At 40.2% G+C, this 27,431-nt stretch overlaps 9 protein-coding genes across 9 annotated transcripts; 7 read left to right on the plus strand and 2 right to left on the minus strand.

Annotated features, from left to right (window-relative positions):
* Positions 1-3,085: 3,085 nt before the first annotated feature.
* Positions 3,086-3,979, plus strand: RO3G_14954 (uncharacterized protein; the record flags this gene model as incomplete). Its single annotated transcript, XM_067669538.1, has 2 exons — positions 3,086-3,337; positions 3,464-3,979. The coding sequence occupies 2 exons, from the start codon at positions 3,086-3,088 to the stop codon at positions 3,977-3,979; spliced, it is 768 nt and encodes a 255-aa protein (XP_067525639.1).
* Positions 3,980-5,141: 1,162 nt separating this feature from the next.
* Positions 5,142-5,936, plus strand: RO3G_14955 (uncharacterized protein; the record flags this gene model as incomplete). The annotated part of the gene is made up of 3 exons (XM_067669539.1): positions 5,142-5,307; positions 5,354-5,628; positions 5,694-5,936. 3 exons carry the CDS (start codon positions 5,142-5,144, stop codon positions 5,934-5,936), a joined length of 684 nt encoding a protein of 227 aa, XP_067525640.1.
* Positions 5,937-7,377: 1,441 nt separating this feature from the next.
* Positions 7,378-8,142, plus strand: RO3G_14956 (uncharacterized protein; the record flags this gene model as incomplete). The annotated part of the gene is made up of 1 exon (XM_067669540.1): positions 7,378-8,142. The coding sequence occupies one exon, from the start codon at positions 7,378-7,380 to the stop codon at positions 8,140-8,142; it is 765 nt and encodes a 254-aa protein (XP_067525641.1).
* Positions 8,143-8,709: 567 nt separating this feature from the next.
* On the plus strand, positions 8,710-8,868 carry RO3G_14957 (uncharacterized protein; the record flags this gene model as incomplete). The annotated part of the gene is made up of 1 exon (XM_067669541.1): positions 8,710-8,868. The coding sequence occupies one exon, from the start codon at positions 8,710-8,712 to the stop codon at positions 8,866-8,868; it is 159 nt and encodes a 52-aa protein (XP_067525642.1).
* Positions 8,869-9,498: 630 nt separating this feature from the next.
* On the plus strand, positions 9,499-10,068 carry RO3G_14958 (uncharacterized protein; the record flags this gene model as incomplete). Its single annotated transcript, XM_067669542.1, has 3 exons — positions 9,499-9,549; positions 9,686-9,790; positions 9,838-10,068. 3 exons carry the CDS (start codon positions 9,499-9,501, stop codon positions 10,066-10,068), a joined length of 387 nt encoding a protein of 128 aa, XP_067525643.1.
* Positions 10,069-11,694: 1,626 nt separating this feature from the next.
* Positions 11,695-12,396, plus strand: RO3G_14959 (uncharacterized protein; the record flags this gene model as incomplete). Its single annotated transcript, XM_067669543.1, has 1 exon — positions 11,695-12,396. One exon carries the CDS (start codon positions 11,695-11,697, stop codon positions 12,394-12,396), a length of 702 nt encoding a protein of 233 aa, XP_067525644.1.
* A 1,442-nt stretch (positions 12,397-13,838) lies between these two features.
* RO3G_14960 (uncharacterized protein) lies at positions 13,839-19,360 on the plus strand (the record flags this gene model as incomplete). Its single annotated transcript, XM_067669544.1, has 12 exons — positions 13,839-14,000; positions 14,057-14,189; positions 14,235-14,600; positions 14,654-14,853; positions 14,909-15,649; positions 15,703-15,984; positions 16,038-16,729; positions 16,787-16,867; positions 16,920-18,117; positions 18,169-18,514; positions 18,755-19,143; positions 19,340-19,360. 12 exons carry the CDS (start codon positions 13,839-13,841, stop codon positions 19,358-19,360), a joined length of 4,611 nt encoding a protein of 1,536 aa, XP_067525645.1.
* A 159-nt stretch (positions 19,361-19,519) lies between these two features.
* RO3G_14961 (uncharacterized protein) lies at positions 19,520-25,346 on the minus strand (the record flags this gene model as incomplete). The annotated part of the gene is made up of 15 exons (XM_067669545.1): positions 19,520-19,876; positions 19,928-19,983; positions 20,039-20,117; positions 20,176-20,278; positions 20,349-20,449; positions 20,502-22,289; positions 22,340-22,595; positions 22,656-23,196; positions 23,251-23,316; positions 23,506-23,890; positions 23,966-24,055; positions 24,116-24,592; positions 24,652-24,871; positions 24,921-25,048; positions 25,104-25,346. 15 exons carry the CDS (start codon positions 25,344-25,346, stop codon positions 19,520-19,522), a joined length of 4,890 nt encoding a protein of 1,629 aa, XP_067525646.1.
* A 603-nt stretch (positions 25,347-25,949) lies between these two features.
* RO3G_14962 (uncharacterized protein) lies at positions 25,950-26,997 on the minus strand (the record flags this gene model as incomplete). Its single annotated transcript, XM_067669546.1, has 4 exons — positions 25,950-26,359; positions 26,428-26,592; positions 26,659-26,705; positions 26,792-26,997. The coding sequence occupies 4 exons, from the start codon at positions 26,995-26,997 to the stop codon at positions 25,950-25,952; spliced, it is 828 nt and encodes a 275-aa protein (XP_067525647.1).
* Positions 26,998-27,431: the final 434 nt, after the last annotated feature.

Consider the following 27,431-nt stretch of genomic DNA (forward strand, 5'->3'; position numbering starts at 1 on the left):
GGTATGTCGAAGAAACGGTTCCAGTGAAATGCTGAAAAGAAGAGGAGAAAATGGATCGCCTTGTCAAAGATCTCGACGCTGATCAACTTTGTTGGTAAAATGTCCGTTAATATTGATTCTCACCGCATTTCCAAAGAAAAGATTCTCAAGAGAATGAACTAAAGATGGAGTAAAACCAAAGACCAAGATTGTTTGATGCAAGCACATAGGATGACACGATCATAGGCCTTTTCTTGATCTAATAAGAGGCCAATCTCAGGCCGTCTTTGAACATGAGCTTGTTCCATGAGTATGTTGAGAATCATGCCATTTTCAGCTATAAAGCGATCACCAAGAAAACCAGTTTGATAATGATTGGTAATTGTGTCCATGACGGACCTCATCCGTTGGTTAATAATGCGCGTGTACGTTCTTATTTGTAGAAAATCTTATTTAATACACTTCACTGGCTTAAAAAACAATGTATTGGGTTTTATATTGTGCTTTTTATTGATAATTTTTTTTTATATTGAACTACCATCTTTATACTTCCTTACGCCTTTCGGAAGGCCAAACATTATACCATTTCAACCATTTGTCAAAATAATACAGAAACCATCCATCAGCGAACATCTATCTTTTTTTTTAAATTACCTTGTTTGATGTGTAATAAATAGAATTAAGTTCGACAAAGCCCTTGTAAGTTGCCCATCTTGAGAAAAAGAGCCTTTGGATGGTTCTACGCGGAAAGAAGCAGCAGCAAAGCACATAGAACAGGAGGATTACAGATGAGCTACAGGATAACTATAAAATAGTTTTCAGGTTAAACATTTTATAGAGCATCATACGAGAGTATTACTTACATTTAAGCTTCATTTTAGCAATATAGACCCAATAAAGACATTGATAATCTTGTAAAGCATTTTCTAAAAATAAGGGTGAGTAAGGTTTGTTTTAATAGCAGTAAAGCTACTTACGAAAATGTCATAAAAGTATAAACAGAAGCTACCAAAATATATTATACGACCATAAAGAGCAAGCTATTATAGAAACAACATACATTTAATGAACAAAAAATTAAGTATTTCCTTGACTTACAGCTTTAATACATGGAGCCATGAAAATAAGCCTTCTAATCTTACACGTACCTTCTTAGACGATTTATCCTATTTACATTTTTTACCTGAAACACGAAGAGGACCTAAAGCAAATAAAGATTAAATTAAATATTTTACTGAAGTTTAATGAAATAAGGGCTGCCATGAAATAGATGGAAAAAGATGAAGAAACTATAAGTAAATTCAAGGCACACAAAATAACACTGGCTTCAAAGTACAATGATGAGGTTTCGCCTAGGAAAATAACAGCAAAAAAAAAAGTTTAAAGTTCACAGCGGGGGTTTTCGATTTAAACGTCAGTTATTTTTACCTTTTTAGTATGTTTATCTTTGGCGTAAAAAATAAACTTTTGTTTTTTTATATATAATAGTTTCTTTTAAAGTGATAAGTCAAATACATATATAATCTTGATGCTTATGTTTCATTCTCAGTACAAAATCCATGTTTTTGAGTAATTTATCAAGTTTTGAAAAATAGCGGTCTTGAAATTCGAGTAACATTCAATATAATTTGCTTCTCATTCCTTACTAAAAGTATGTGCATCAAATAAATTAAATTGACCTGCGTCTTCAAAAACATATCAATCCACTTTTCTATCCCCAATGAAGCTGTCTCTATCTTGCTTTTTGTCTCTGCTCTCGTCAGCGTCCAAGCCTCTACCAACCCCAAGGTCTCTTCTGAAGGCTGTATTCGTCCCAACAACCGTGGTGAAGGTCTAGGCTGGAATGAATACTGCTGTAAGACTAGTGATGACTGGCATGACGCTTGTATTAAGAGCAAGCGTAACGAAAGGAATTGCTCTCTTCCTAAATCCAAGAAACCTAACCTTTTCTTAAAAAAAAAAAAAGCTGTCATACTCTACTATTTGAAATGAGCATGTCTATATTCGAGTAGCCTCTGAACGCTGGACAGTTAGGTTACTATGCTTATATCGATCCTCACTTTTCAGTACGGATGTATGCAGCACATGATTGTTGTTGAATCGTTGGCTTTTGATAATGCAAATGAGAGAAGTGAGTTACACAAAAGTGTCTTCTTTCAATAAACGACACTGTATAAATATGCTGTCCTTTTTTTTTTTTTTTTCTTCGTTTTTCTTTTTCTGACTATTTTTTGTTTATGAAGCTCTCGACTCTGTCGTTTGTTTTGCTTTCTGTCGCTAGCTATATTAGCTTCGGCATGGCCACAGGAGAAAACACGTTTCAGTTGGCCTTGGATTATCATGTACCCAAAAACATTGTCTTTAGTTGTCATTTTGGTGGATCTTCGCCTGTTATGTGAGTCTTGTCTATACTTGAAGAACTGGCTGCTAGAGGCCATTACACGACCTTCTATACACGTGTAATGTCTCTTTATGATACGAAGAACTCTTTGAATATTGACATACTTCTATGACTTAGGACGATCAGACCAAGTTCATCAAGAACTTTCCTACAGTTGAATTGGTCTCGGCTGGTCCTGCTTTAATAGAAACAGAAGAACGTAAAAGCATGTCTTGTATCCTCTCAAATGATGATCATGTTGATAGCTTATTATATATGATGAAAGCATTGATGCTTAACTTTACAGATAGTACGTATCAAGCACATACAAAAAAAGATGTGGATCTTGCTATTTGTGATTACTTCAACATGGCCTGTGTCGAAGCTTCTATCGCTAACAAAATACCTTTTATAGTCACTTGTACTCACGTATTAAATGCAGGTATAAAAAAAAGGGGGGAAAGAGGGGGGCAACACAAACTTATAATCCTTTTTGGCCTTTTAGACGCGTTAGCTCCCTACATCAACATCGATTTCCTATCTATGCACAACCCAACGAGCAAGAATGTCCCGTTCTTTGAACGTTTGAGAGACAAGGTGATCAACCCCATACGCTTGCTAATCAAGGCCAGGGGTTTCATCAAGAAATTCCGACAAGAACAGAGAGCACTCGGTCTTGAACCTACCTCAGGTCAGTGGCGTATAAAATTTAAAGACTCGATAAAGATGTTCAATACCGCCTTTGGATTTGATCCTCAAAGGCCGATTGGCCCATTAGTTGAGCCGATTGGCCCCATCTTGCCCAAAACACGTCCTGTGCTGACGGATGACCTTCAACAGTTTCTCGATAGTCATCAAAAGGTAGTCTATGTCGCCTTTGGTCAGCATGCGGTTCAGGCAACAGAGGAGCTTGGTCTCATCATGACCTCTATGCTAGAGAATATGGAAACAGGCGACATTGATGGCATCTTATGGTCTGTCAGAGACATGGAGCATCTCTTTCCAGAAACACTCCAGACACGCTCCGGCCAAGTCTATCGTATCTGAGACCTGTTTGGCAAGAAAGAAGGACAAGACATTCTCTTTTTAGAATGGGCTCCTCAGGTCGCCATCCTTCATCATCCCTCGACTCAATTGTTCTTGACTCACGGAGGTTCCGCCTCCGTTTATGAAGCACTCTACAATGGCGTACCCATCGTCATCTATCCCTTCTTTGGCGATCAACATGCGGCTGCTATCATAGCCGAAGAGAATGGCTATGGGCGATGGATGAAGAAGAACGATCAGGAGCAGGCAACCAAGGTGGTTCAAGAGGTCTTGCGTGATGATCGATACAGACAGAATGCCAATCGCTTCAAGGCCTTGGTCCAGATTCGATCCAACCATGGTGTCCAACGCGGTGCTGATGTGGTAGAAGAGGCGCTCTATTTGCATCAGGATGGCAAGATCAATCATCGACGAGATGTCAGACGCGATCTTTCCTTCTTGAAGGCATACAACTTGGATCTTTATCTCTTTTCGCTTTTTGTCATCTTTGGATCACTCTTTGGCGTCTATCGCTTGGTTTCCTATGGTTTACAGCAATCTTCGGTGAAGGCAAAGAAGGTGAAGTCTGCTTGATTCTATATAAAAAAAAAGTATTGAAAAAAGTATCTCGATCCTTGTCATGGATGCTATCCAAGCGCTTTGATTTTTTTTTTGTAAGAGTCGTCAGGTTTCTTCCTTTTGACATGTTCTCGATTGGAAACTGTTTCTTGGACTCACTTGTGTCGAGAACGTAGAGTGAAAATACATGTTCCTACAACAGTCTTTGAAAGAATAGATCGAGGAGATGTTTCGAGTTGAATGATCTGTCCCAAAAAAAAAAAAAAAAAATGCCAAGCATTCTGTTTCATGGTTGCTTTTTTTAGGGGAAACTGCAATGAACGTTTATAGTGTCCAATCAAGACCACCTTTAAAAAAAAGGAGGAAAAACAATAGACTATTTTTAAAAATAGAAATTTGCCAAGAAATAAAAATAGACTTAAGCTGAATAAATGATCGACGCACTTTTTCTTTTCTCACATATGACGTCAAATGAAAGTCATAATAATAAAAAAAGGGAGGGAGATTGACAGAGAGAGAGCGAGAGAGAGAAAGAGAGGGGATGATACATAGCCAATGGTATAGGATGTCTATTTAGTCTATTTATTTATTTCTTATGGCCATCACACTGAACGGTTGACTCTGTTTGTGATACAAACTATTTACAGATTAAGCTATTAATGCAACGTATAAATTTAGTTTACTTTTTTTTTCTTCTTCTTCTTTCTCTCTTCTTCTTTACATCATTCAACACTATGGGAAATCATCCATCAAAATCAAAATCATATAAAAACAACCATCCAACTGTACAACATCCACCAAAGAAATCATTTGAACCACAACCCCGTCATTCAACACAACCACAAGAAAATACGTTTCATGTAGATTCTTGTATCAAACGATTGATTCAAGTGGGTTCGAGTAATAAGCATATTGGAAAATCAGTGTGTCTAAGTCCAAATGAGATATCCACCATCTGTCGTACTTCCTATGACCTGTTTATGAATCAACCTGTAAGCAAGCTGTCAACGCTTTTGATGCGTACTCATTTTATGATCATAGACATTACTCTATCTCAATCCTGGTGTGAAAGTGGTTGGAGACGTACGTAAACAATCGATGACGAGTAAGCATTGATGATAATCCATTCAGTCTATAGATTCACGGTCAATTTCATGATTTGATTCGGCTGTTCAAGATGTGCGGATACCCACCTTCGACCAACTACCTCTTCTTGGGTGATTATGTGGACAGAGGCATGTACAGTCTCGAGACAATCCTGCTGCTCTTGTGCTTCAAAATAAAATACCCAAAAAACTTTTTTTTATTACGTGGAAACCATGAATCGGCTGATGTCACACAAAGTAAGTCTCTGATGAGTCATCAGGAAGAGAAGCTCATCCATTTTAGTCTATGGATTTTATGATGAATGCAAACGAAGGACGGATGTGCGGGTGTGGAAAATATTTTGTGATGTGTTCAACGCGATGCCTATTGCAGCCATTGTCGGTGGCAAGATCTTTTGCGTCCACGGTGGGCTATCACCCTGGATGAAATCGATGGACCAAATCCGCCAATTGCCTCGACCGACAGAAGTGCCCGATCAAGGCTTATTGAATGATTTACTTTGGTCTGATCCAAGCGATCTATCGTCGGATTGGAGTGAAAATGATCGTGGTGTGTCTGTGTGTTTTGGAAAAAAGAATATTGACGAATTTTTGAGTCGATTTAATCTTGATTTGATTTGTAGAGCACATATGGTAAGAAGATGATCGACCTATTATCTGTACTCATCTGTCCTTTGAAGGTCGTAGAAGGTGGTTATGAATTCTTTAATAATCGATCGCTGGTCACCGTATTCAGTGCTCCTAATTATTGTGGAGAGTTTGATAACTATGGAGCAGTGATGACGATATCAAAGGATTTATTATGTAGTTTTGAAATGTTGCCTCCAATACAAGCAGTGACACCACAGCAACAAGAAAATAAATAATATTATTCCACTTCTATTAAACATGACCTTGTAGAAATCTATTTCATAATGAATAAGATGTCTTTTATCATTCATTGATACCTTTTGTCTTGATTTCATGATTTCTATTGATAATTTGTTTTCAATCTTGCTAAAGTATAATCTAAGATCAATCATTGGATTCCAATAATATTCAAACTTTCTTGTATCATCCATATCTGATTTAGAAATACTATGCTGAATGACTATACAACATCCTAATCTTGATAAACTCTTTATTATCTCAACCAAGTATTTTGCTATAAAAGAGTCAGTTTCGATTAAAGGAATAGTGAAATCTTTACTTTGATTGGATGCCCAATTGATGTCTATAGCTGATATATCCTCTATAATAACCAATCCAGCATTATTTGTTCCAGTGGCTAATAATGCACCCAAATTCTCTAGTGATAGCGAAAGATCATTCAAGGAAAAGAGTTGCAAAAATTCAACTTGTGAAAGTACAGTGTTGTCAATGTCTCGCTTTTTAAATATGTCACTCATTCTCTTGGGCCCAAAGGAGCCTGTGCTAAAGATGTGAATATTTGAATTGGAAATATGTGAAATATATGAAGCTAATAAATGGGATATAAACTACACATTGCTGTTATTATTTAAACGTATCCTATTGTTGTCCTTTTACCTCTGTTTGACCTGATCTAGATTGTCCACATAATTCAATAATATTCATAAAACGCAATCCACCACCAAGAATTGAATCAAGCAGGGGGAATTCTGTAGGAAGATGGCTCAGCTGACTATCACTCGATTTCTCTTGCAGACTGGATGTATCCATTATTACTTGATTAACAAATGCTTTCATTAACTAATAGAAAAATATGAAATGTCTTGTAATAGCAATACTTGATATTCTCTTACCCAGCGAGAGACATGAGTTGTGAAGCATAAAGTACTCACGTTTCTTTCAAACAAAGTAGAATCTAACACAATCATTAAAAACAAAAGCTTCTCTCTATTTTTCTTCTTCTTTCAAACCAGAGCTAATGCCGTTATCTAATAGGGCTCTAAGCACAGGATCATAGAGTCTACGTTGCTCAGCATTCCAATGTTGATAAATCACTTTTAATTTTGTCATTGAAAAAAAGATAAAAAAAAAAAAAAAGAAATGCAAAATTGACACTTTTAAAATGTTTCAAATTCCGTTTTTTTCTTTTTTTTGCTTTAAAGACACAATAGGAAAAAAAAATGGATGACAAGCTGGTATTATTTCTAAAAAGAACAAGCTTGATTGTTACCAAAAGTTTCATTTTTCAAAGGGCACGTCTTGAGATATACAAAAAGCCTAAAGAATCCAATACGACTTTGCATGATTTCTTTATTTGTGAATAAACCCGGAGATTGAATCCATCAGAGATTGGTGTTTCGTCCGGCCCCTGTCCTCCCTTTTCTGCTTCCGTCTTTCATGTCCCAGCGAGAAGAAACAGTACAGAGAGAGCTCCAAGAGCTGACGAAAGCCATTCAAACCGGATTTGCCAATCTGACAACAGAAATTCGCACGTTTAAAGAAGACCTTATTCGAGCCATAGAAAATCAGCCGATGGAAGCAGAACGTAGAATGCAGCAGCAATTAGCAGGCTTTTTTCAACAAGGTGCATTTTACTTTCATCAAAGACCTTCTTACATGTACCATCCACCGCCCATGTCGCATTCAGTCCTCTCCTCTACGCATCCCCCCACCAGCATGCCTATCTCAAACGACACGTCCAACCCCACCGTCGTTCCCCCGGATGCGCCTCCGCCAAACCACAGCCCTGTGCCCCATGGGCCGACTGGAGACACCCCACCGGCCCCTCCTTCCTTCTCATCCGACCCACCCCCGATGACGACGCGAGCGAACGAGACGACGGCTCGACCGGCCATCCCCGTCTACCGACTCAGTCGAAGCCTTCGGACGGTGACGGACGTGTGGCGAGAATATGCAGAGGGCATCGCAGGCGGACCGGCCGTGCGCGACCTGGAACGGATCCATGGTACCTTTTGGCGAAAGGAACGCAAGGAATCACGGTTTTTCAGCCGACGGAATGTGATCTACGGCGAGGTGAAGCGGATCGCGGATGAAAAGTTGATTTCGTGTGAGCATGCGGCACAAGCGTTGGAAAAGAGGCGGATGGAGCTGAATGTCTCTTTGGATGGCTTAGGCAAAGTGATCAAGTCGACCCAAGCCTGATGTATCTACCCTTTTGATCCCTCATTAAAGAAACGATTGTATACCAAAACACACACATCTCCTTTCGATCCTGGTTGAGCTGCTTGAGTGATGGAGAGAGAGAGAGGGGATTGGAAGACGATGAAAGTCACTTATCCCACCTGTTCTCTGCAACGATCGTCAGATGCTCTATCCTTCCTTCTCTCTTTTTTTTTTCTCTCTCTTTTGAACCACACCCTGATTTCTCACCTTGTCCTCCAGTGTTGTTTTGACACTAGGTCCAAAAGCAGCCGTGATGATGCTTTGTTTTTATATAGCTTCCATTCGCTTCATTCAGTGATTTCATCCTATGATTTTCTTGATAGATCGATCGAGCTTCGTGGTTGGTACAAGAGGATACGAATGAGATCATCTTTTGATGGGCATGGTTGGATTGAATCAAGACAGGGGGGGTTATCTTTGGATCTGCTTTGTCCATTCACCTCCTGCTCATTCTATTTGCTTGTATCCGATTCATGTAGTATGCAGATCGCTTTCGTTTTATGAACCATCGCGTGGATCTAAAGCAACCAAAATAAAGAACACGCCATGGGACGTGACTTGTTCATGGATCCCAATTGGATTAATCCATGGTTCAATCGCGATGAGTCCTATCAAGACCAAAAGCAGTCATCACTTGAAGTAGAAGCAATCGTTTCCTTTGCCCAGTGTGTTCTTTATCGTCAACACGGATCAAAAATAGAATGACAGAGGATTCTTTTTGACGGTTGATTTAAAACTTGAAAGATTTTTTTTTATTCAATGAGTCAAAAGCTTTTGCTAAAGAATGAGATTTTTTTTATAGTCCAATTCAACTGGCTGTGTAAAGATTGTGTTTACCAAGTTTGTAAATAAAATAAGCAGGGGTTGTAAGTTTAGACATTGTTGATGGCTATCTTTTAAAAAAGAGGAAATGGGATAGCCATTGTCTATTGTCTGATCTGAGGATGACGATACACTGTGAGGCTTTTAAATAGTTGAAGCTGTTCACATGCTGAAATCAAAAATGGATTCAAAGTTCATTTAAATCATAAACACACCTCACCAGCTACTCATCCACCAAGAAATCACTCTGTGTTTCCTGTAGGGCTGAATCAATTTATTCAACTAGATTAAACAAAGAGATGAAACGCGTATTGTGTATGGATCAAACTACTTTTTTTTTTTTTTCAAATTCAGTCGTTTTGGAAATCCATTGTTTTTGAAACCTGAACTGCTTGAAATTGAATTGTCAAATGAGATTCCAAGTTCGACCGCTGCTTTTTCGGCATTTTTTTCCTTTCTTTTTTTTTGAATTTTTAAACCACTTTTGTAATTTGTTCATTCAGAAAATAAGCAATGCAATCTTCATCTCTCTTGGGTGAACTCGTTGTAGTTGCTCTAAAAGCAGTAATTTTGACTTTAAATACATGAAATAAAATAATTCTAATAAAGTTCCTATTGTTTTAAGGAAAATTTACAGCGCCAGGCATGAAACATTGATAAAGCTTGTTTGGATTGCGAATATTAATTTTTTTCTTTACAGACAACTAGAGAACAAGATCCTTTCTGTGTATTTAGGGTTAATGAGATTATGAAAAGAACAAAGACAGACTATGGAGGAGGCTCGTATCCTATTTGGGATGATCAGGTAATACACGGACTGATCCATTTTTTTTTTTTTCTAAACTCAATTAGGTCAATATTCCTATAAGGCATGGTCCTTATCAAATGAGAGTTCAGGTGTTTAATAAGGACATGAGTCCCAATCATCTTATGGGAGAAGCCGTGATTGATTTATCAAAAGTCATGCGAGAAAAAGAGCATGACGGATATTTTCCTTTGATGTGCAGAGGACAGCCAAGTGGAGAGATCTATCTCGAACTCACGTTTTATCTAGCCGTAAGAGAACAGTGGAAGCGTATTTGATTCTAACTTTTTATTCAAACAGAAGCATGCAGTCGCCAGACCCCAGCAACCTGTAAGGTATCAGTATCCACCCAATTATCAACGGCCTGGCCTACCGCAACAATCGCATCGACCCCCTCCACCGGTGTCTTATCCCAAGCCTCTTCCTCCACGCCCGAATCTCACTGCATCGTACTCTGCACCCTCACATCACGCTCTGGCCACCCATCGTCCAACACCGTATTCGATGCCTTCTCTTTCAGCCCCTCCGCTACACATCCTACCCTCCGCGCCTCCTTCATTCCCCATGTCTCCACATTACCCGATGCCACCACCCTTACCCCAATCCATGCCCATGCCTCATCCTCGGCCGTTATCGCCACCACAGATCTTCATGTCCCCCACAGGACCTTTCCTGTCCCCGGCTGTGGCTGGACCCCAAGGTAAGTGAAAACGAATGGCTTTTGTTGACGAGACATGTCTCACGATGCTCTTTTCCTGAAGGACATTACCCTCCTGCTGATCCACACCCAAGTCCACCTTCCTCTCGTCCCTATCCTCCAGGCATCCGGCCCATGCCTCACCACCGGCCGATGCCTTATCCACCTTATTGATCCAACGGCCCCCTTGTGGAGATGAGCTTGTCCATGTTTGAAATAAACACGTTTGTGATAAACTGAGCAAGGGCGTGTGGGCATCGACCCTCGACAGGTTCAACAGCGAGTCTATTTTTTGATGATGTCAGCGAGGTATCGAAAGGTAGATACTGTAAGCGTATGTAAAGTGCTCTTCTTTTCGTCACAGGCTTTGGACAGGCTCATCTCTGCACAGACCGATGAGGAACAGAAGGACTCGATGGATACGATCCATCCAGGCTTCTAAAGTGCTTGATAAAACAAAAAGGGGGGTCTAGAGGCAGAAAGGATGGATGGTTTTGAAAAACGTCGACGGTGTCAACCGTGGGATGTGTGACTGACGACGATAGCATCCCATCTGCATAAAGAGGACGATACAAGTGGTAGAGATAACACACCAAGAAAGAAAGGGGGAATATATCCATCGGTTTATATCCAAAAGGGATATTTGGAACTTGGTTATGCATGCTCATGCTTCATTACTAACAGTCAAATTCATTCTGATCTTTGAAACAAGAAAAACACTTGAAGCAGTTCGACAGTAAACCACATCAAGCAAAGAAGAGTATGCGAGAAGGATGTCTCATTTGTTTCAATAGACAGCGTCCTTGGACAATCAAAACACTTTTTTTTCACATCTACTTTGAATCCCTTTGTCTATACTTTGTTGTATTACTTCCCCTCTTTCTTGTATCATGCAGCACAGCTCTTTCCCCTGTACTTCCCCTGATTCTCCTTTCTCAAATCATTTCAAATTGACACAACGCATTTACCTTGCCCCCCCCTTTCTTTATTTCTCTCGAGTCCTCTTTGTTTTTTTGTTTTTTTCTCTCTTTAGCTTTTTTTTTAAAAAAAAATTATTTTCTATAAAACACACCTTGCTTTTTAATTAATTACAATCAAGATGAATGCAGAGAAAGACAAGGCGCCTTTTATAGCAAGAGAGCCTGTAGGGTCTACCGTGATCATTGTCCTACTTGCGTTCTCGATCATCGTGTTCATCATTGTCTTTATGCGTCGATTCCGACAAAGAGACCATCCCAAAGCGCTAGAGAAACAAGCCTCTACGGAATCCTTTGATACGCTTGTCAAACGACACTCCAGCAGCCAAATGACACTATCACCCCTGGAGGAGATCAAGATCTCTTTGCCATTACCGCCTCCTTCGACCTCATTCTTCTCAGACAAGATGGAATTGGCCGACGAGGATTTATACAAGTACATGAGCATGCCCAAGAAACCCTCCCACTTTTCAGCCAATCTGCAGCGAACCGCCTCCACCGTCAAAAAGACCGTCTGTCAATCGATTCGAAAGCCAGGGAACGCCGTCAAGCCGGCCGGGGCTCAGACGCTGTTTGAGCACGTCAAGCGAGAGCGGCCTGAGGGCCTGCCGGTCGAGGACGGCGCAAGAGACGACAGACGCCGTCCATCGGTCGAACGCGCCGGCCAGACCAAGCTGGACAGTCAAAAGACCGAGATCGATCTTGCTGACCACCGTCAGGAACGACCGGCAAGTGTGCTCTTGATCCCATCCCTTGGACCTCTGTCAGAGGAAACCCATCTGGGCTTCAAGGACCGCCACAGCCAGCGGCAAGCCTCCACCGATGACCCCTCGGTCTTTTTGGATGATTTTCCTGTGCCGGACGTGGGCTCTTGGGCTGGAAGAAAGAGCGGGGCTTCGATCGTCAAGCACACCCAAGAGGACATGAACTGAAGGCGACCCGATTCGTTTTTTTTTATTAATAAAAATTGTGTAAAATGTTTTTGTCATCACAAGGGTCTTTCAAGGCACACGTCTCATGCGTACCAGGTAGGATGCGTTCAAAAGTACTGTGCCTCTTTCTTTTGTATGGATTGTAAAGGATCCAAGTCAGACTGTGTCACTGATTCAATTTGATTTTAAAAAAAGGGTAGGCCCAGACTTGAAACTGTCATGTATCATTGTTCATCTTGTTATTACTCTATTTATTATCAAATGACACCTTTTTATACTTTATTCCATGGATCACATAAGGAATGATCAAGGGATCGTTTTAAAGTGAAACGAAGAAAAAAAAAATCCATCAGACCCAAAACACAATACACCTTGAGCCATATTGTAGATCGTATGGATCAAAATGGTGGGAAGATTCTAAGCTTAATAGCACCAAAGAAACTACTGAAAGAATGAAAAGTAGAAAACAAACTCCATGAATGCGATGGACAAGCGAATTTGATGTAAAGATACATCAAATCAATAACACCTAATGTTCTTCTTTAGCCCATCGTGCAACTGTTTGTAAAGGACAGCTGGGGAAGTGTGATTGTTTACAATAAAAGGGATTGCAAGATGTAGAGAAATCGTATACTCCAGTGACTCATCTTCTTTTGCTCGTTTGGTTGCCGTACACACTTTGGCAAGGGGGGGGGGCATTGGAGGTAGAGTGGTGGATCCGGTTTTCACCCAAGGGTTTACTTTACGCAAGTGTCAATATGCCCAAATTGAATGCTTAAAGTATATACACCAAAAGATGATGTCATTAAATGAATCATTCGTACAAGACGAAAAGAAATCTATTGACTTGTAAAATAAAGTTTATAATATCTGCATGTAATCATCACTTGTTAAACAAGCTGACACTGCCCTTCATTCAGGTTTACTTATGAAAATCAATCAATTTATTGCTATACTGCCATTACCTTTGGATGATAGCTAAAGATACGAACCCTTTGCTTCTTTGCAAGCATGTTTCTATTTTTCAAACAAAACCAGACTATATTCTTGTTGTGTAGACTTTATAAATAATACACAAATGTAAACTATTTTGTTTATTGATGCATGATGGTGTTAGCGGGAATTTAGGATGGTTATCAGACGATGTATGTGCTCCACACACATTATTTAACTAGACTAGATCTTAACAAATCAAAACATGATTATTTCCTCTTGTTTCTTTTCAAATCCATCATTCATCTACACCAGACTCGATGCCTTTATAAAAAAAGTCTTGAAACAAAAAGACCCATTTTATTTTCATATTCCGATACTGGTTCCTGACTCAAAAAAAAAAAAAAATAGTCTTACAACTTGGTCACACGATTCAACACTGTACTATTTAGTCCTTTCCCTTTATTTCATTGTCTTTTTCCCTCTTTTTCTTTTTTATATAAACTGCAATGACAACGACTACACGGCAAGCAGTTGAAGTTTATACCCAAGGCACAAAAGCTTGGTTTGAAGATGCCAAAGAAGCCTGGATTTCTACTACTTGTATTTCAAACACAATCACAAGCGATTCTAAAGTCAAAATAGTCTTTCAAAGTGACAGTGACGAGAAAGTAAGTCGACAATAGCTGATGTTATACACAAACTAAACAAAATCTTTACTGCATAGGAATATCTATTTGAGTCCACTTTAGCAGAACTCGAAAAGACGGGTGGTGCGAACCTACCGCCACTTCGTAACCCGCCCAGGATGGAATACACGGATGATTTGACAAATCTAAGTTATTTGAATGAACCTGCAGGTAAGACGGTGGATGTTACGCGTTTTTGGTCTAAATGACTTGTAGTTTTAAACACGATACGTACTCGATATATGCAAAGACTCATCTACACCTATTCTGGTATTGTCTTGATCGCCGTCAATCCCTTTGATCGAGTCTCTCTGTATGATTCAGATATCGTTCAGCAGTATTCGGGAAGAAGGCGAGGTGAGCTTGAACCGCATTTGTTTGCGATTGCCGAAGATGCTTATCGTTGTATGATACGTGAACAAATGAATCAAACGATTGTCGTATCGGGTGAAAGTGGTGCTGGTAAAACAGTGAGTGCGAAATATATCATGCGTTATTTTGCTACGGCGGATGATCAAGATGTGATGAGGAAAAAGCAACAAAAGACAAGTGGAATGACAGAAGTAGAAGAACAAATCTTGGGTAAACCATCTCTTGTCCTTCCCTCCCTTGTTTTCTCATCTCGATTTCTATAGCTACCAACCCGATCATGGAAGCCTTTGGAAATGCAAAGACCACACGAAATGACAATTCATCCCGATTTGGTAAATACATTGAGATCCAGTTTGATAATTCAGCCAATATTGTGGGTGCAAAGATCAGGACTTACTTGCTCGAACGTTCTCGTTTAATCTATCAACCGGAAACGGAAAGAAACTATCACATCTTTTACCAGGTAAGTTGGAGGCTGGGTTGCTTTACGTCACATGACTCACTTGGATCTGACGTAGCTGTGTGCGGGTATTCCTTTATCAGAGAAAAAGGAATTCGAGTTGGGTGACTACAGTCAATTTCACTACTTGAACCAAAGCGGCACGGGTACCATCCCGGGTGTGGATGACGCATCTGAATTTGAAGCAACGCAAAGGGCCCTCTCGACCGTCGGTCTCTCTGTCCAGCTGCAGTGGAAGATCTTTCGGTTGTTGGCCGCCTTGCTTCACATCGGCAACATCACCATCACCGGACGAGCGGACGCGATGCTATCCGAAGATGACCCCGCTCTGTTGATAGCCACTCGGTTACTAGGCATCAAGGCCGCTGATTTCAGAAAATGGATCATTCGAAAACAAATTGTCACTCGTTCCGAAAAGATCGTGACCAATCTAAACCCCGCCCAGGCGCACGTCGTCAAGGACTCGGTGGCAAAATATGTCTATGCGAACCTGTTTGAATGGCTTGTGTCGGTCACGAACGAAAGTCTGTCTTGCTCAGATGCGAGCCAGGTAGCCACCTTTATTGGTGTGCTGGATATTTACGGCTTTGAACACTTTAAAAAGAACTCGTTTGAGCAGTTTTGTATCAACTATGCCAATGAAAAACTTCAGCAGCAGTTCAATCAACACGTCTTCAAGTTGGAGCAGGAGGAATATGTGCGTGAAAAGATCAATTGGACTTTTATTGAATTCAGTGATAATCAAAAGTGTATTGAATTGATTGAAGCCAAATTGGGCATCTTGTCTCTCTTGGATGAAGTAGGGGGTGTATTTTTGATAAAGAAATCCGGCTCACTTCTTTTTTGTTGTAGGAATCTCGATTACCTTCTGGTTCTGACCAAGGCTTTGTTCAAAAGCTCTATACCAATTTTGATAATCCCAGTTTTAAGAAGTACTTTAAAAAGCCTCGTTTTTCCAACAGTGCTTTCACGATTGCACATTATGCGCTGGATGTGCAATATGAGGCCGAGAATTTTATTGATAAAAACAAAGATACGGTGCCCGATGAACATCTGTCACTTTTACAAGATGCCGAGTTTGACTTTTTGAAAGACGTGTTGGAAAAGGCTGCTGCCAACAATTCTGTTCCTACAGTAAAAAAAAGAATACACATGTATGAGCCGATGACCTTATTTTTTATGTTTAGCCTGAAAACAGCAAGCGTCTGAGCATGACATCGAGAAAACCAACCCTGGGTTCTATCTTTAAGCTATCTCTCATCAACTTGATGGACACGATCGGTAACACGAATGTGCACTACATTCGTTGTATCAAACCGAACGAGGCCAAGGTCGCTTGGGAATTCGACCCTAACATGGTCCTTTCTCAATTACGCGCCTGTGGTGTGCTGGAAACAATCCGGATCAGTTGTGCTGGTTATCCATCGCGTTGGACATTTGAAGAATTTGCGGATCGATATTACGCCTTGGTCTCTTCAAAACACTGGGTCACCAAACCTGACGTAAGAGAGCTGTGCTCGGTCATCTTGGGCGCATCGATTGCTGATGAGGCTCAATACCAAGTGGGTGAGACAAAGCTCTTTTTCCGTGCTGGACAGTTGGCCTATCTGGAAAAGCTACGTTCGGATCGATTCAATGAATGTGCGGTCATTTTGCAAAAGCACATGAAACGGTATATTTATCATTTGCGCTATGTGCGTATGAAGCAGTTGGCTCTTCAAATTCAATGTGTGGCTCGCCGTAAGGTTGCCCTGAGCAAGATACAGCACCTCCGAGAGGAAAGAGCGGCTGTTCTTGTTCAAAAAAATTGGAGAAGATACATTGCTCGAAAGGAATATCTTGCCAAGATGGCGTTTATTTCCAAATTGCAAACTGGCAAGTTTCACCAAGCTTTTTCAATGACAATCTAGGATTAACTTTCTTTATTAGTGTGTAGATCCAAATTGGCTAGAGCCAAGCTCTGTATGCTCCGAGAAAACCATGCTGCAACTCAAATTCAGAAACTTATTAGAGGATGGTATGTTTTATCATGGGCTACACTTCTTCCCCTTTTTAATTTTTTTAAATAGGTTTGCTAGAAAGAGCTACAAAGCAAAGAGAGAATTCATTATTCATATTCAATCTCTTGTTCGTCGCAACATAGCCCGTAAAAACTTGTTGGCTCTTCGTGCCGAGGCTAGATCCGTCAGTCATTTTAAGGAAGTATCCTATGCACTTGAAAATAAGGTCGTCGAATTGACCCAATCCATGAGCGCTGTTCAGAATGAGAACAAGTTGCTCAATGATCGTGCGGTTCAACTTGAAGCACAGATCAGGACATGGACAGAGAAATATGAAAAGATGGAACGCAAGAACAAGAATTTGGAAGAGGAGCTCCAAAAGCCTACTGTTCCTCAAGAAACATACAACACATTACAATCTGAACTTCATTCTCTTACTCAAGAGCACCGTCAAACACTAGAGAAGGTCAAGAGCCAAGACCGCGAGTTGACAGCGATCAAGAGTCAGTTGGAAACCGAAAAGACAGAGAATGCAAACCTGAAAAAGTCACTCGAAGAAGCGAATGAACGAGCCAAGAATGCACCGGATGAAGCCGAGGTCGCTGATCTTCGTAGTCAAATTGCCTCTCTCAAAGGTCAATTGGCTCAGGCGCTCCACACCAGTCGACGACAGCCCAATGGATTACGTGCCTTATCGCCTGCTCCAGGTATGCGAAATCCCTCTCCTGCTCCTAGCATGTCGCTCGACCCCAAGGATGCTGCTCGTCGCCGAAGCAGGTCACCCGTTCCACCTACCATTGAAAACGTCATTAGTAGTCCACCGGCAGCAGCCATCCGCAAGTCGAGAAGGAACAGCTCGTCTGATATGATGCACACCAAATCCAAGAGCTCATCGCTGGTCACTGCCCATCCACATCCAGTTGAAAAAAATCCCCAGGTTGAAAAGTCGCCTCGACCGACCTCCATCAGTCACTCGGGGTCACTCAAGATCGGAGGATTGTCAAAGGCGATGAATGAAGGTGTGGGTGATGAGATTCTTGCCTTGATTCGTAATGAGGATGTGCTTCAAGAAGAAATTCTTCAGGGCCTTATTCGATCCGCGAAGATGCCCTTGCCCACGTTACAAAACCCTCCTTCGAACCGAGAAATTATGTTTCCAGCGCATGCCATTGGCATCTGTGTCTATCAAATGTGGATGCTAGGCTATATTCAAGAATCAGAAAGATTGTTGTTCAGTGCGATGGATGCCATACAAAAACAATTCTTGGTAACTATATAAAAAAGAAAAGTTGGCATGGTTCTCATTCACTTTCTATAGACCTATACAGGGGAAGATGCAGTTGTGCCTTGTACATTCTGGCTTACCAATGTTCATGAGTTGTTATCACACATCATCCTTGCTTACCAAAAAGTGAACTCTGAGAATTATCAAGATAAACGTAAAGCAGTGAACCGAAACGATTTTGAAAAGTTTGTGGAAAACATCAAGTTTGAGATGCAGTGTTTGGAAGACAACATCTTTCATGCCTGGATGAAGGAAATCAAGAAACATTTGAGCAAAATGGTCATCCCTGCCGTGGTCGAAGGACAGTCGTTGCCTGGATTTTATACGAATGACTCGGGTCGATTTTTCAACAAGCTGTTGATCGGTTCATCTCAGCCAAGTTATTCCATGGATGACTTGTTGAATTTCCTAAACAAGATTTGGCGTGCCATGAAGTGTTATTACATTGAGCAATCCATAGCGAATCAAGTATTGACTGAATTGTTGAAATTGATTGGTGTGTCAGCATTCAATGACATTTTGATGAGAAAGAATTTTTGTTCCTGGAAACGAGGTGATTTGATAAAGAGGATATACCTCTTTTTGTATACTAAATGCCCCCTTTTTTTTATATCCATAGCCATGCAAATTCAATACAACATCACACGTATCGAAGAATGGTGCAAGAGTCATGAATTTCCTGAAGGAGTTATTCAATTGGAGCATTTGATGCAAACAGCAAAACTGCTTCAATTTAAAAAGGCATCTTTGGAAGACATTGAAAATATTTATGATGTTTGCTGGATTCTGTCGCCTACACAAATACAAAAACTGATCTCGCAGTATTATACTGCTGATTATGAAAATCCCATCAGGCCAGAGATACTTCGGGCCGTGGCTGAACATGTACTCACTGGTGACAAGAGCGATGTGTTATTGCTGGATTCTGTTCCTATTGAAGATACTTCAAATCCATTTGAAATTCCTGCTCCTCGAGAAACGAAACCTGAAAGCTACTTGCCTTCATGGGTATATAAAAAAAAATACACAACAATTCATGTCTAATCTTTTTCTATGCTTAGTTAAACTTGAAACATTTGCGACGATTGATTGTTTTAGTTTCGCAAGAGACTTCTTTATAACCCCACTTGTAGCCTATTCCCCCCCTTCTCTATATTTAATGTCATTAATGAAAATATAAATGTTGTTTATATATAAATATTAGCTTGAAAAATACAAAATCTAAACTTGTGCGCCTTTATAATTTATTCCGTATTCAATATTATGTAAATAAAACATTGTCAAAAGTGAGCTTACATTATGATGTTGCCCTCTTTTTTAAACAAAGTCATCAGTACATACATGTGTAATTAAAGTAATATTTTATTGATCAAAACAGGCTAAACTATTGAGTGGGTTGACTTGTATTACCAGTGTCAAACCCATATTTGAACCATTTGATATATGTACTATCTACAGATTTTGGCTTAAGAGCATTGAAAATGGTCAGACTAATGGGTGCATCATTATCGTGCGGAGTCTCATTCACATAATCTTCCAACCATTCCCAAGGTTTACTCTGCTCTAGACATGCCTCCAAGTGTTGCTGCTGCTGCTGAGCATCGTCACTGGACTGTAATCCCAGGATAGAGGACGCTAAATGAGTGTTGTTGAGATAAATATTATGTGCTGTAAAGGGCATGATACGTTTAACACGGCCTTGGAACATTTCTGGAACCGAGCTCAGCTCGTGCTGCATAGACTATATCATTTATGTAAGACGCTTGCAAAGATGGCTGTTGTAGAAACTTACATTTAATAATTGAAGACTTGCCCTTTTCAATTCCCTTGGAAGCTCTGAAAAGACACCTGGATAAAAGTATTTAGTAAAAGTTAGAAATGATGTCTCTTCTTTTTCTGTTACCATCAATCAATATGGATACAAAATCCAAAATAAATTCAAAGAAGCGTTCTTGACTACCATTTCCATGAACAAGAGGGCTCTACATAAACGTAGATTATTAGTATTTCAAGCATACTTTTCTTTATTTTTATGCTTACACCCAAGAGCTGCACCAGTGTGCGAATCCAATCTAGTATATCACACTCGTCTTCCTTTGGATGTTCCCATATCAATGACATGTACGGTACAATGAGCCTTAACCTTAATAATAAACTAGTTTATGTACACAAAAGTAAGAATCAATTTCCCTTTAGCATAAAGCAGTTATTACCTTGTTCGAATATCTTGCAGTGATAACTTTCTCTCATGGTCCATTTCTACAAGTGTACTTTCAAGACTACCTTCTGTCAAAAGCATTGTAATAGCCATATCCTAATCAAAACCCGTCAGCAACACATTCTCCTTACTGAATGAAAAGACTTACTGTGTTATTTTTGGTTGCTTGTAAAGCAGCAGAAGCCTCAGCATAACAAATGTTGACGCTTTGCATTACTTTGTAAACAGATAAACTGTCTCTGAAACGCAAAATTTGTCGAAAGACTGTCTTGACCAGATCAACTTTTTTCTCGTTGGGCCAAACGTTTTCTGCTAGCATATGCTGTGTCATATTCAAGAAGGCTTGACTGCGATAAGCAAAAGTGTTTGAGTCGAAGGGGGCATGTTGCTCAGAGGATGGCATCAGGAGCACACTGTCAGGAAAGGCTTGGGAAGGGTCTCCTTCAAGCAAACGAACTGCATGGGCGAGAAGTTCGGATAGGACAGGTTTCCTTAATTCGTGGATAAGATTCTTAAAGAATTGAAAGCGGCGTTGGGTAGCGGCCCGTTCAAAATGTCCATCGGCAAGCACCACATCATAAAAGAAGGAGACGAACGATTGAAGATCCTTGTTGGATGGGGATACACATATGTCAGAGGTGATGTCCATCGAGAGATCGTCCCCCAAAATGTGCGGATTGTTCGGGTTCTGACTGTTCACGTCATACAGGGATATGTTGTCCAGCAGCAAGTTCATCTGAACACGGCACTGGGCTTCATTCCACTGGCTGACGTTCAAAAAGACTTTGTGAAGCTTGTCGATAAAGTTGGGCGCTGTATCTTGAATGATACTTTGCGATGCTACTAAATCTCCTCCAATCAATTCCTCCACAATACTCAACATCTTCTTCTTTAGCCGTTTCTCTGTCACCGCTTCTGCTTCCCGGGACGCAAATCGTTGATAGACACCATTGAGATCACGCAAACAGGCCTGTCTGAACCAAGAAATTTGCAAAAGGTCAGCACGAAGCATGACCAAATCCTGCAGCAGAGAAGAGCTCAGGGGTAAATTGGTTGCAATCAAGATCATTCTTTCCATGAGCCCAAAGAGAGGATCGATCCTATCCAAACTACTAGCAAGATTCATTTGTCGCTGCACCTCTAATTGAAAAAACTCTTCGATCCGAAGCGGCCACGATAAGGACGCTTCTTCTGACTTGGGTTCGTTGTCGTTCTGAATGACCAACAGCCGGATGAGAACAATCAAGTTTTGGCAAAAAACATTCAGCTTTGTATCCTCTGAACAAAATTGCTGCTGTCCTTCTTGTCCTATACGTTCAAACCAAGGTATAGCAAAACTCTTGATGAGCGTATCTAGTGCAATCACATTATTGGCGACCAGAGTGATCACAAACAGTGGCACCCATGAGTTCTCTTGATACATGTCTTCCTGCACCACTTCATTATTCCAAAGCCAGTAGATGACTGCATTATCAGCTTGACCAGTCAGAATAGTTGCGTTCACTACCTGCTTGATAATCAAGGCAAACGTACGCAGCATTCGGTGAAATTCAAAGAGTGCTTGTGATAAGAATCGACCGTGCCGGTAGCTTTTGATTTCTTTATCAATTCCTTTTTCTTTCCCAATCATACGCAATACGTCCCCCGCATTTTCTAAAATGATACCGATCCAGCCGGCAGCGTTCTGTGAAGGCAAGGAGAGTGATTCGGCAACCATCTGAATAGAAGATACATGAAAGTCCTTTGTCAACTGCATGAGTTCACTCTTCACTGACAAATTATTTGTATAATGGCTACGTGTTTTGGATTTGATTTGTAAGTCTTGTTGAAGTTGTGAACGACTGAGGTCGTCCATCTGGTAACCTTCCTGCACAAGCTGAACCATATACATCATAATGTTTCTATCTCTTTCTCCACGAGAGCAAAGATTTACGTGCTATACAAAAAAAGGTTAGGCTAGAGGGTAAATGAAATAAATCCTAATACCTTTGTCCACACGGCTTGAATAACTCTAGCACTATTGTTGGTGAGTTTCCAGTAACAGGAATATTTTCTAAAGGTGTCTATAATATATGGATGTAATGAGGTATCATTTGACTTTTGAAGTACCCAAAGAGCCATTTCTATGATGCTCAAGTAATCTTTTGCACATTCCATAATTTGTATAATGGTCACCAATTGACGTGTATTTAACAGACACGAACCAGGCGAGGTCATCACTCTCCAGTTATCCTCACCGATCCTAAAATGCAAGTGAGCCTCCTTCAGCATCAAAGCTACAAATTTATCCTGATTGACTTACTGTATACTTTTCACAACAAACTTTTTAACTTCGTTCAATAACCAATGACTTGTAAATTCTAGCACAGAGTACCGTGTCGTAGAATCCATTGTGCTCATCAGCTTATGCTTCAACTCTTGAGAAAAGGCCAAGTTATAAGATTCAAATGTGTCTGCAGGTACGGGCTGTGTCATATCTTGTGCATTGATTCCAAATAGGCAATCTGTATTGTGATGGTCAAAGCCCATGACAGCAAGGCGTGCAAGATGTTTTAGATCATTCAAAGCTTCAGTTTCTGTCTCCTTATTGTTGCTATCGTTTCGAGTACCATATAGGGCAACACGTCTTTGGTTGATGAGATAGGCGGGCGCAGGTGTGAGAAGTGGGAACGACGCTAAATAATGGAGTCGTTGCTGAATGGTATGTTCATTTCGACGCCTTGGTTCTAAATCACCTCTTGCAATAAGTCGTAAAAGATATTTCTGGTATGAGAATAGGCTAGATCGTATTAAAACATCATATAAATATACAATGTGAACATTGGGTCTTTTGGTGTGATCTTCTATAAAAAGTTATATGTGACAGATGCATTGATAGAAAGAATCTTTTTATCTACCTTCTCCCTCTATTCGAAAAGCTTCATCTTCATCACAGCTCATGCTCTCTGGGTCTACTTCGCCATCTAAAAATTGAATCAATGCCTCCTGCAATAGAGTTTTATATTCTGGTGAGCCATTTTCCTCCTTCCATGATGACAAAATAGACGCTACAAGATACGCTTTCCAATCGCCATATCTTGATTCGCTCACGGCCCATCGACAAACCAAATGAATCAGCTTGATCATCCTGTCAGGCTCTAGCCGTGCCGTACCAAAGATTGTTTTTGATGCCCACTTGGCCGAGTGTCCATGGGCATCGGTCCAGGTCTCGCCGTTGATCTGCAATCCAGAGACGCTATCGATGTTTTTCCCAATGCTATCCAAAAGCGTCACGATACGCTCTTCATCTCCACCACCACTTTCATGCGTCGACTGGCTTGTCTTTTGTCCTACTGGACTCTTATCCACCTTTCCACAAAACGTTTCATTACGTGCTTTGATCATGGCCCAGTACTCGTTCATGACTCGACGCATATCTGATGAGGCCTTTGTTGAGCGAGAGGTTGCTTCTTCTCCGATAATGACATTCAATAAATGGTGATACTGTTGATACAATTTAGGTATCACAAACATGTCAGGAGCAGAAAGAAACAACGACTTTTTTAATCAAAAAAAAATGTTGAGTACAAATGTAGAAAACAAAGGTTTTTTTATTTTTTTCTCTTTGCTTACCTGTAACACTGTCTCTATATCTTTCTGTAATCCCTGATGTACTCTCTGATCTGTTTCTTCTAATGTATTATGATTGATGTATTGTTGTAACTACAAAATGTAAATGTTTTAGAAAAAAAATAAATCGTTTTCAAAAAAAGGGATAGTTACAGCGCTGTAAAATCTAATGAGCGTCTCGATTAATATCTTTGTAAGAGTTCTATTTCGTTTGTATTCGTCTACATAATCCTGTATGAGGCCTGTCAACATAACCCAGATGACTTCAAAGGATGTGCAGTCACTAAGAGTATCTAACGACCATCTCAAAAATGTTTTTTGGTCGATGAGCCCTTCATAGTATTGCCATCGAGCCAGCTGAACGCTGTACGACCACCTCTGCTCAAACCTTGCTCTACTTTCCGGTGTCAGCCATGGCTTGGCCGAATTCTCATGATGGTTGCTGTAGTTTCTGTATCCGCGATTGGGCGTTCCAGCTGCGTGAGGGATGGCAGCGTTATTGCTGTTGCTTGTGTGTGGGGAAGGGACTAATTCATTCAGCTGTTTCTTTAGATGATTCGTCACTATCGTTGTCCATTGTATTGATTGAGGTCCCATAGAGGCAGCTGCATTGCTCGCATTTCTTTGACTCTATTTAATATGAACAATCAATATAAAAACTGCCCTGTCCTTTTTGTATTTTTGCTTACCATTTCTGAGAGACCTACGATCTTGATATACCATGTTGCTCTTAAAAACGGCACTTGCTTGGTAGCTAATGTTTCTAGTAGTTTTTCCCCTTTAAAACCATGCGGCACATTTTTAGCCAATTGTTTTAGCGGAACTACACCAGAGCTCAACTCGTGCATCCACTGTTCTCGTTTAGCATCAATCAAGGTTGTTCTCACTGGTGGCCTAAATGATGAAGGTCTAAAAAGAGAGTGTTGGCTTTAGTTTGTTCTCTTTCATATCATTTTACCCTGTGATATAACTGGCTCTATTCTGTCGGTGTAAGACGTCAACTATAAAATCACTCAGATCGCTCAATGCACGTTGATCTTCTTGTAACTTTCCAAATACAATGTCGTGGGCTGAGCTGTTCTCATTCTGGAAAGAAGAGTTGATGAGAATGACGGATAAGGTGATTTTATAAAGAACTTACAGAAACAATAGGTCTGTCAATGAAACCTTGACGAATGTTAGATTCACTTAATACATCCTCATCCTGTCCAGGGCGTTGCGGGAACATGTCTGGATATCCTAGTGAGGGCATGGTTTTACTAAGAGGAAGTTTTCGTGGTGGAGGCTGAAGTGTGTATTTCTTCAATGGTATATTTGTTGCATTTCTGTGAACGTTGGGAGAATGATAACCTGGTGAGGATGAAGTAGAATAAGGTGAGGGCATGGAAGGACTATTGCTGTATTGATGCTGCTGATTGGAATATGGCGTATTGCTGTTCTGTGATGGAGGAAAAGGAATGTTAAGACTGTTATTATTTCCTGTTACGTTTCCATAAGATTGATTTGAAGAAGTATATCGTGCATACTGGGCTGCTTTAATAATGAGAGAAAAAAAAAAGTTAATTATCATGAATTACTATGCTGGAGCTTTCTGATTACATTGATGTCTACCCGCCATCCTTAAAGGCCTTTTATGTTTTTACTTTTTTTTTGGCAGTTTTGGGGAGACGTAAAAAGAAGGACGAAAAGCTGGTTCGAAACATCGGCAAACGTTGTAATTTTTTGATTGTGACTTTCCAAGCAGCACAATGTTTGATTTTCTCTGAAACATTCTGATTTGTCTTTCCTATTCCCCGCTTTGTACACAAATTGTGGCCAAATCATTCTTTTAGACATTTTTAAGCATAATCATACTACTTATTTTATTTACTTTGAAACCAAATCATGTTTATAAAGTCTTATTTTTGTCTGTTAAAAATAACACCCGCTTCAAAAAAAGCTTCAAATTCAGCTTCTTTATTCTTCAATAAAAAAAAAAAGGTTTGTTTCACATCTCCACAGTATCATCCGTTACTCTGGTGGTTGGAGTCGACATGTCCTCATCCTCTTCTTCGTCTTTTACTTTTGCTTCATTGTTCGCTACATCAGCAGCCGCTGCTGACAGCTTGGCTTTTCGAGCGGCACGGAAATGAACCATTTTACGATGCTTTGTCAGTTGTCCTGAAGTCACAAAACTCTTGTGACATCCATCGATACCACAAACCAAATTCTTTGTTCCGTGCATGTTTGTTTCATGTGTCTGGAGTTGATCGTACGAGGTGAATGCTTTGGAACATCCAGGCTGAGTGCAAAGAAATGGACGATAGTCCTTTTCTGCTGCTGTGGATGAAAAAAGCTGATCAATTTCAGCTGCTGTGATGGGCTCAGTTGTGCTGTCATTCAATGTCATTTTTTCATCTACCATTACTTGATAAATAAAAAGAAAAAGGGAAAGGGGATTTGGCTGTAGCACATATCTCACATACCTGAATGCCAATTGGGAACACTGACTACACCTCCACCAAATGTATAGAAAACAAGTGGCTTACTTGTCCATTTTCTGACCTTGACGTCTTTATGCTTTAAAAGTTCCTTTTTGGATATCATCGCACTCACGTTTGCCTGGTTGCCCCCACCTGCTGTCCTTCGCCCTATAGTAGAAACTTGAACGGTATTCATTAGAATGATGTGTATATACTCTTTTCCTACAAAAATACCTTCGTCTGTTGTTATGCTAGTTGCATCGTCATCTGCTGTTAATGGTCTACAAGTACATTAGGAAAAAAAATTGAGTCAGCTTCATAAAGAAATGAAAAGGAAGCTGATAGGATAAAGTGAATGGCAACTTACGTATCGGGGCCGGGTGTTCCTTCTGCAGGTTTTGATCTTCGATTACGACTGTTTCCACCTGTTCTTGCTCTTTTACGGGGACTTTCTGTAGGTGGTGTTTCCTCTTTTGTAGGTGGTTTCACTACTAATCCTGGTGAAGAAGATTGTGATGAAGGCTGTTTGGGTCCTGATAATCTAAGCTTTATTTTAAGCGATGGAGAAGACATTAGGGTTCAAAAAAAGGTCATTCAAGTCCATGGCCGCAATCATGGCTTTAAAAAAGACAAACGATTTTTGTTGAATTTTAAAAAGCCGATATGTAAAGTGATAAATACAAGTGCCAATGCACACCCTCTTTCTTTTCTCTGTAAATGATAAAAACGTCTAAAGATGAGAATTGTTGAACGGAAAGAAGTGATAAAGAATGAAGATACATGTATTATGGTGCCTATAAATTTAGATGAGGATGCTAGTACACGCTGGTAAGCTTCAAGAACAATAAAGTCTAATTTAGATTACATGGATGCTGAAGGAGCTAGTGCTGGTCTGTTTGATGAATTAGAAGATGAAGAGTGTTAAAGTCGAATAGGAACATTTCACCATCCATTACATTCATAAATATTTATTCTAAACCCAAATCAACACTTGAAAGATTGTTAAC

This window comes from Rhizopus delemar, genomic scaffold (assembly GCF_000149305.1).
Source record: "Rhizopus delemar RA 99-880 supercont3.15 genomic scaffold, whole genome shotgun sequence".
In the NCBI taxonomy this organism is placed as follows: domain Eukaryota; kingdom Fungi; phylum Mucoromycota; class Mucoromycetes; order Mucorales; family Rhizopodaceae; genus Rhizopus; species Rhizopus delemar.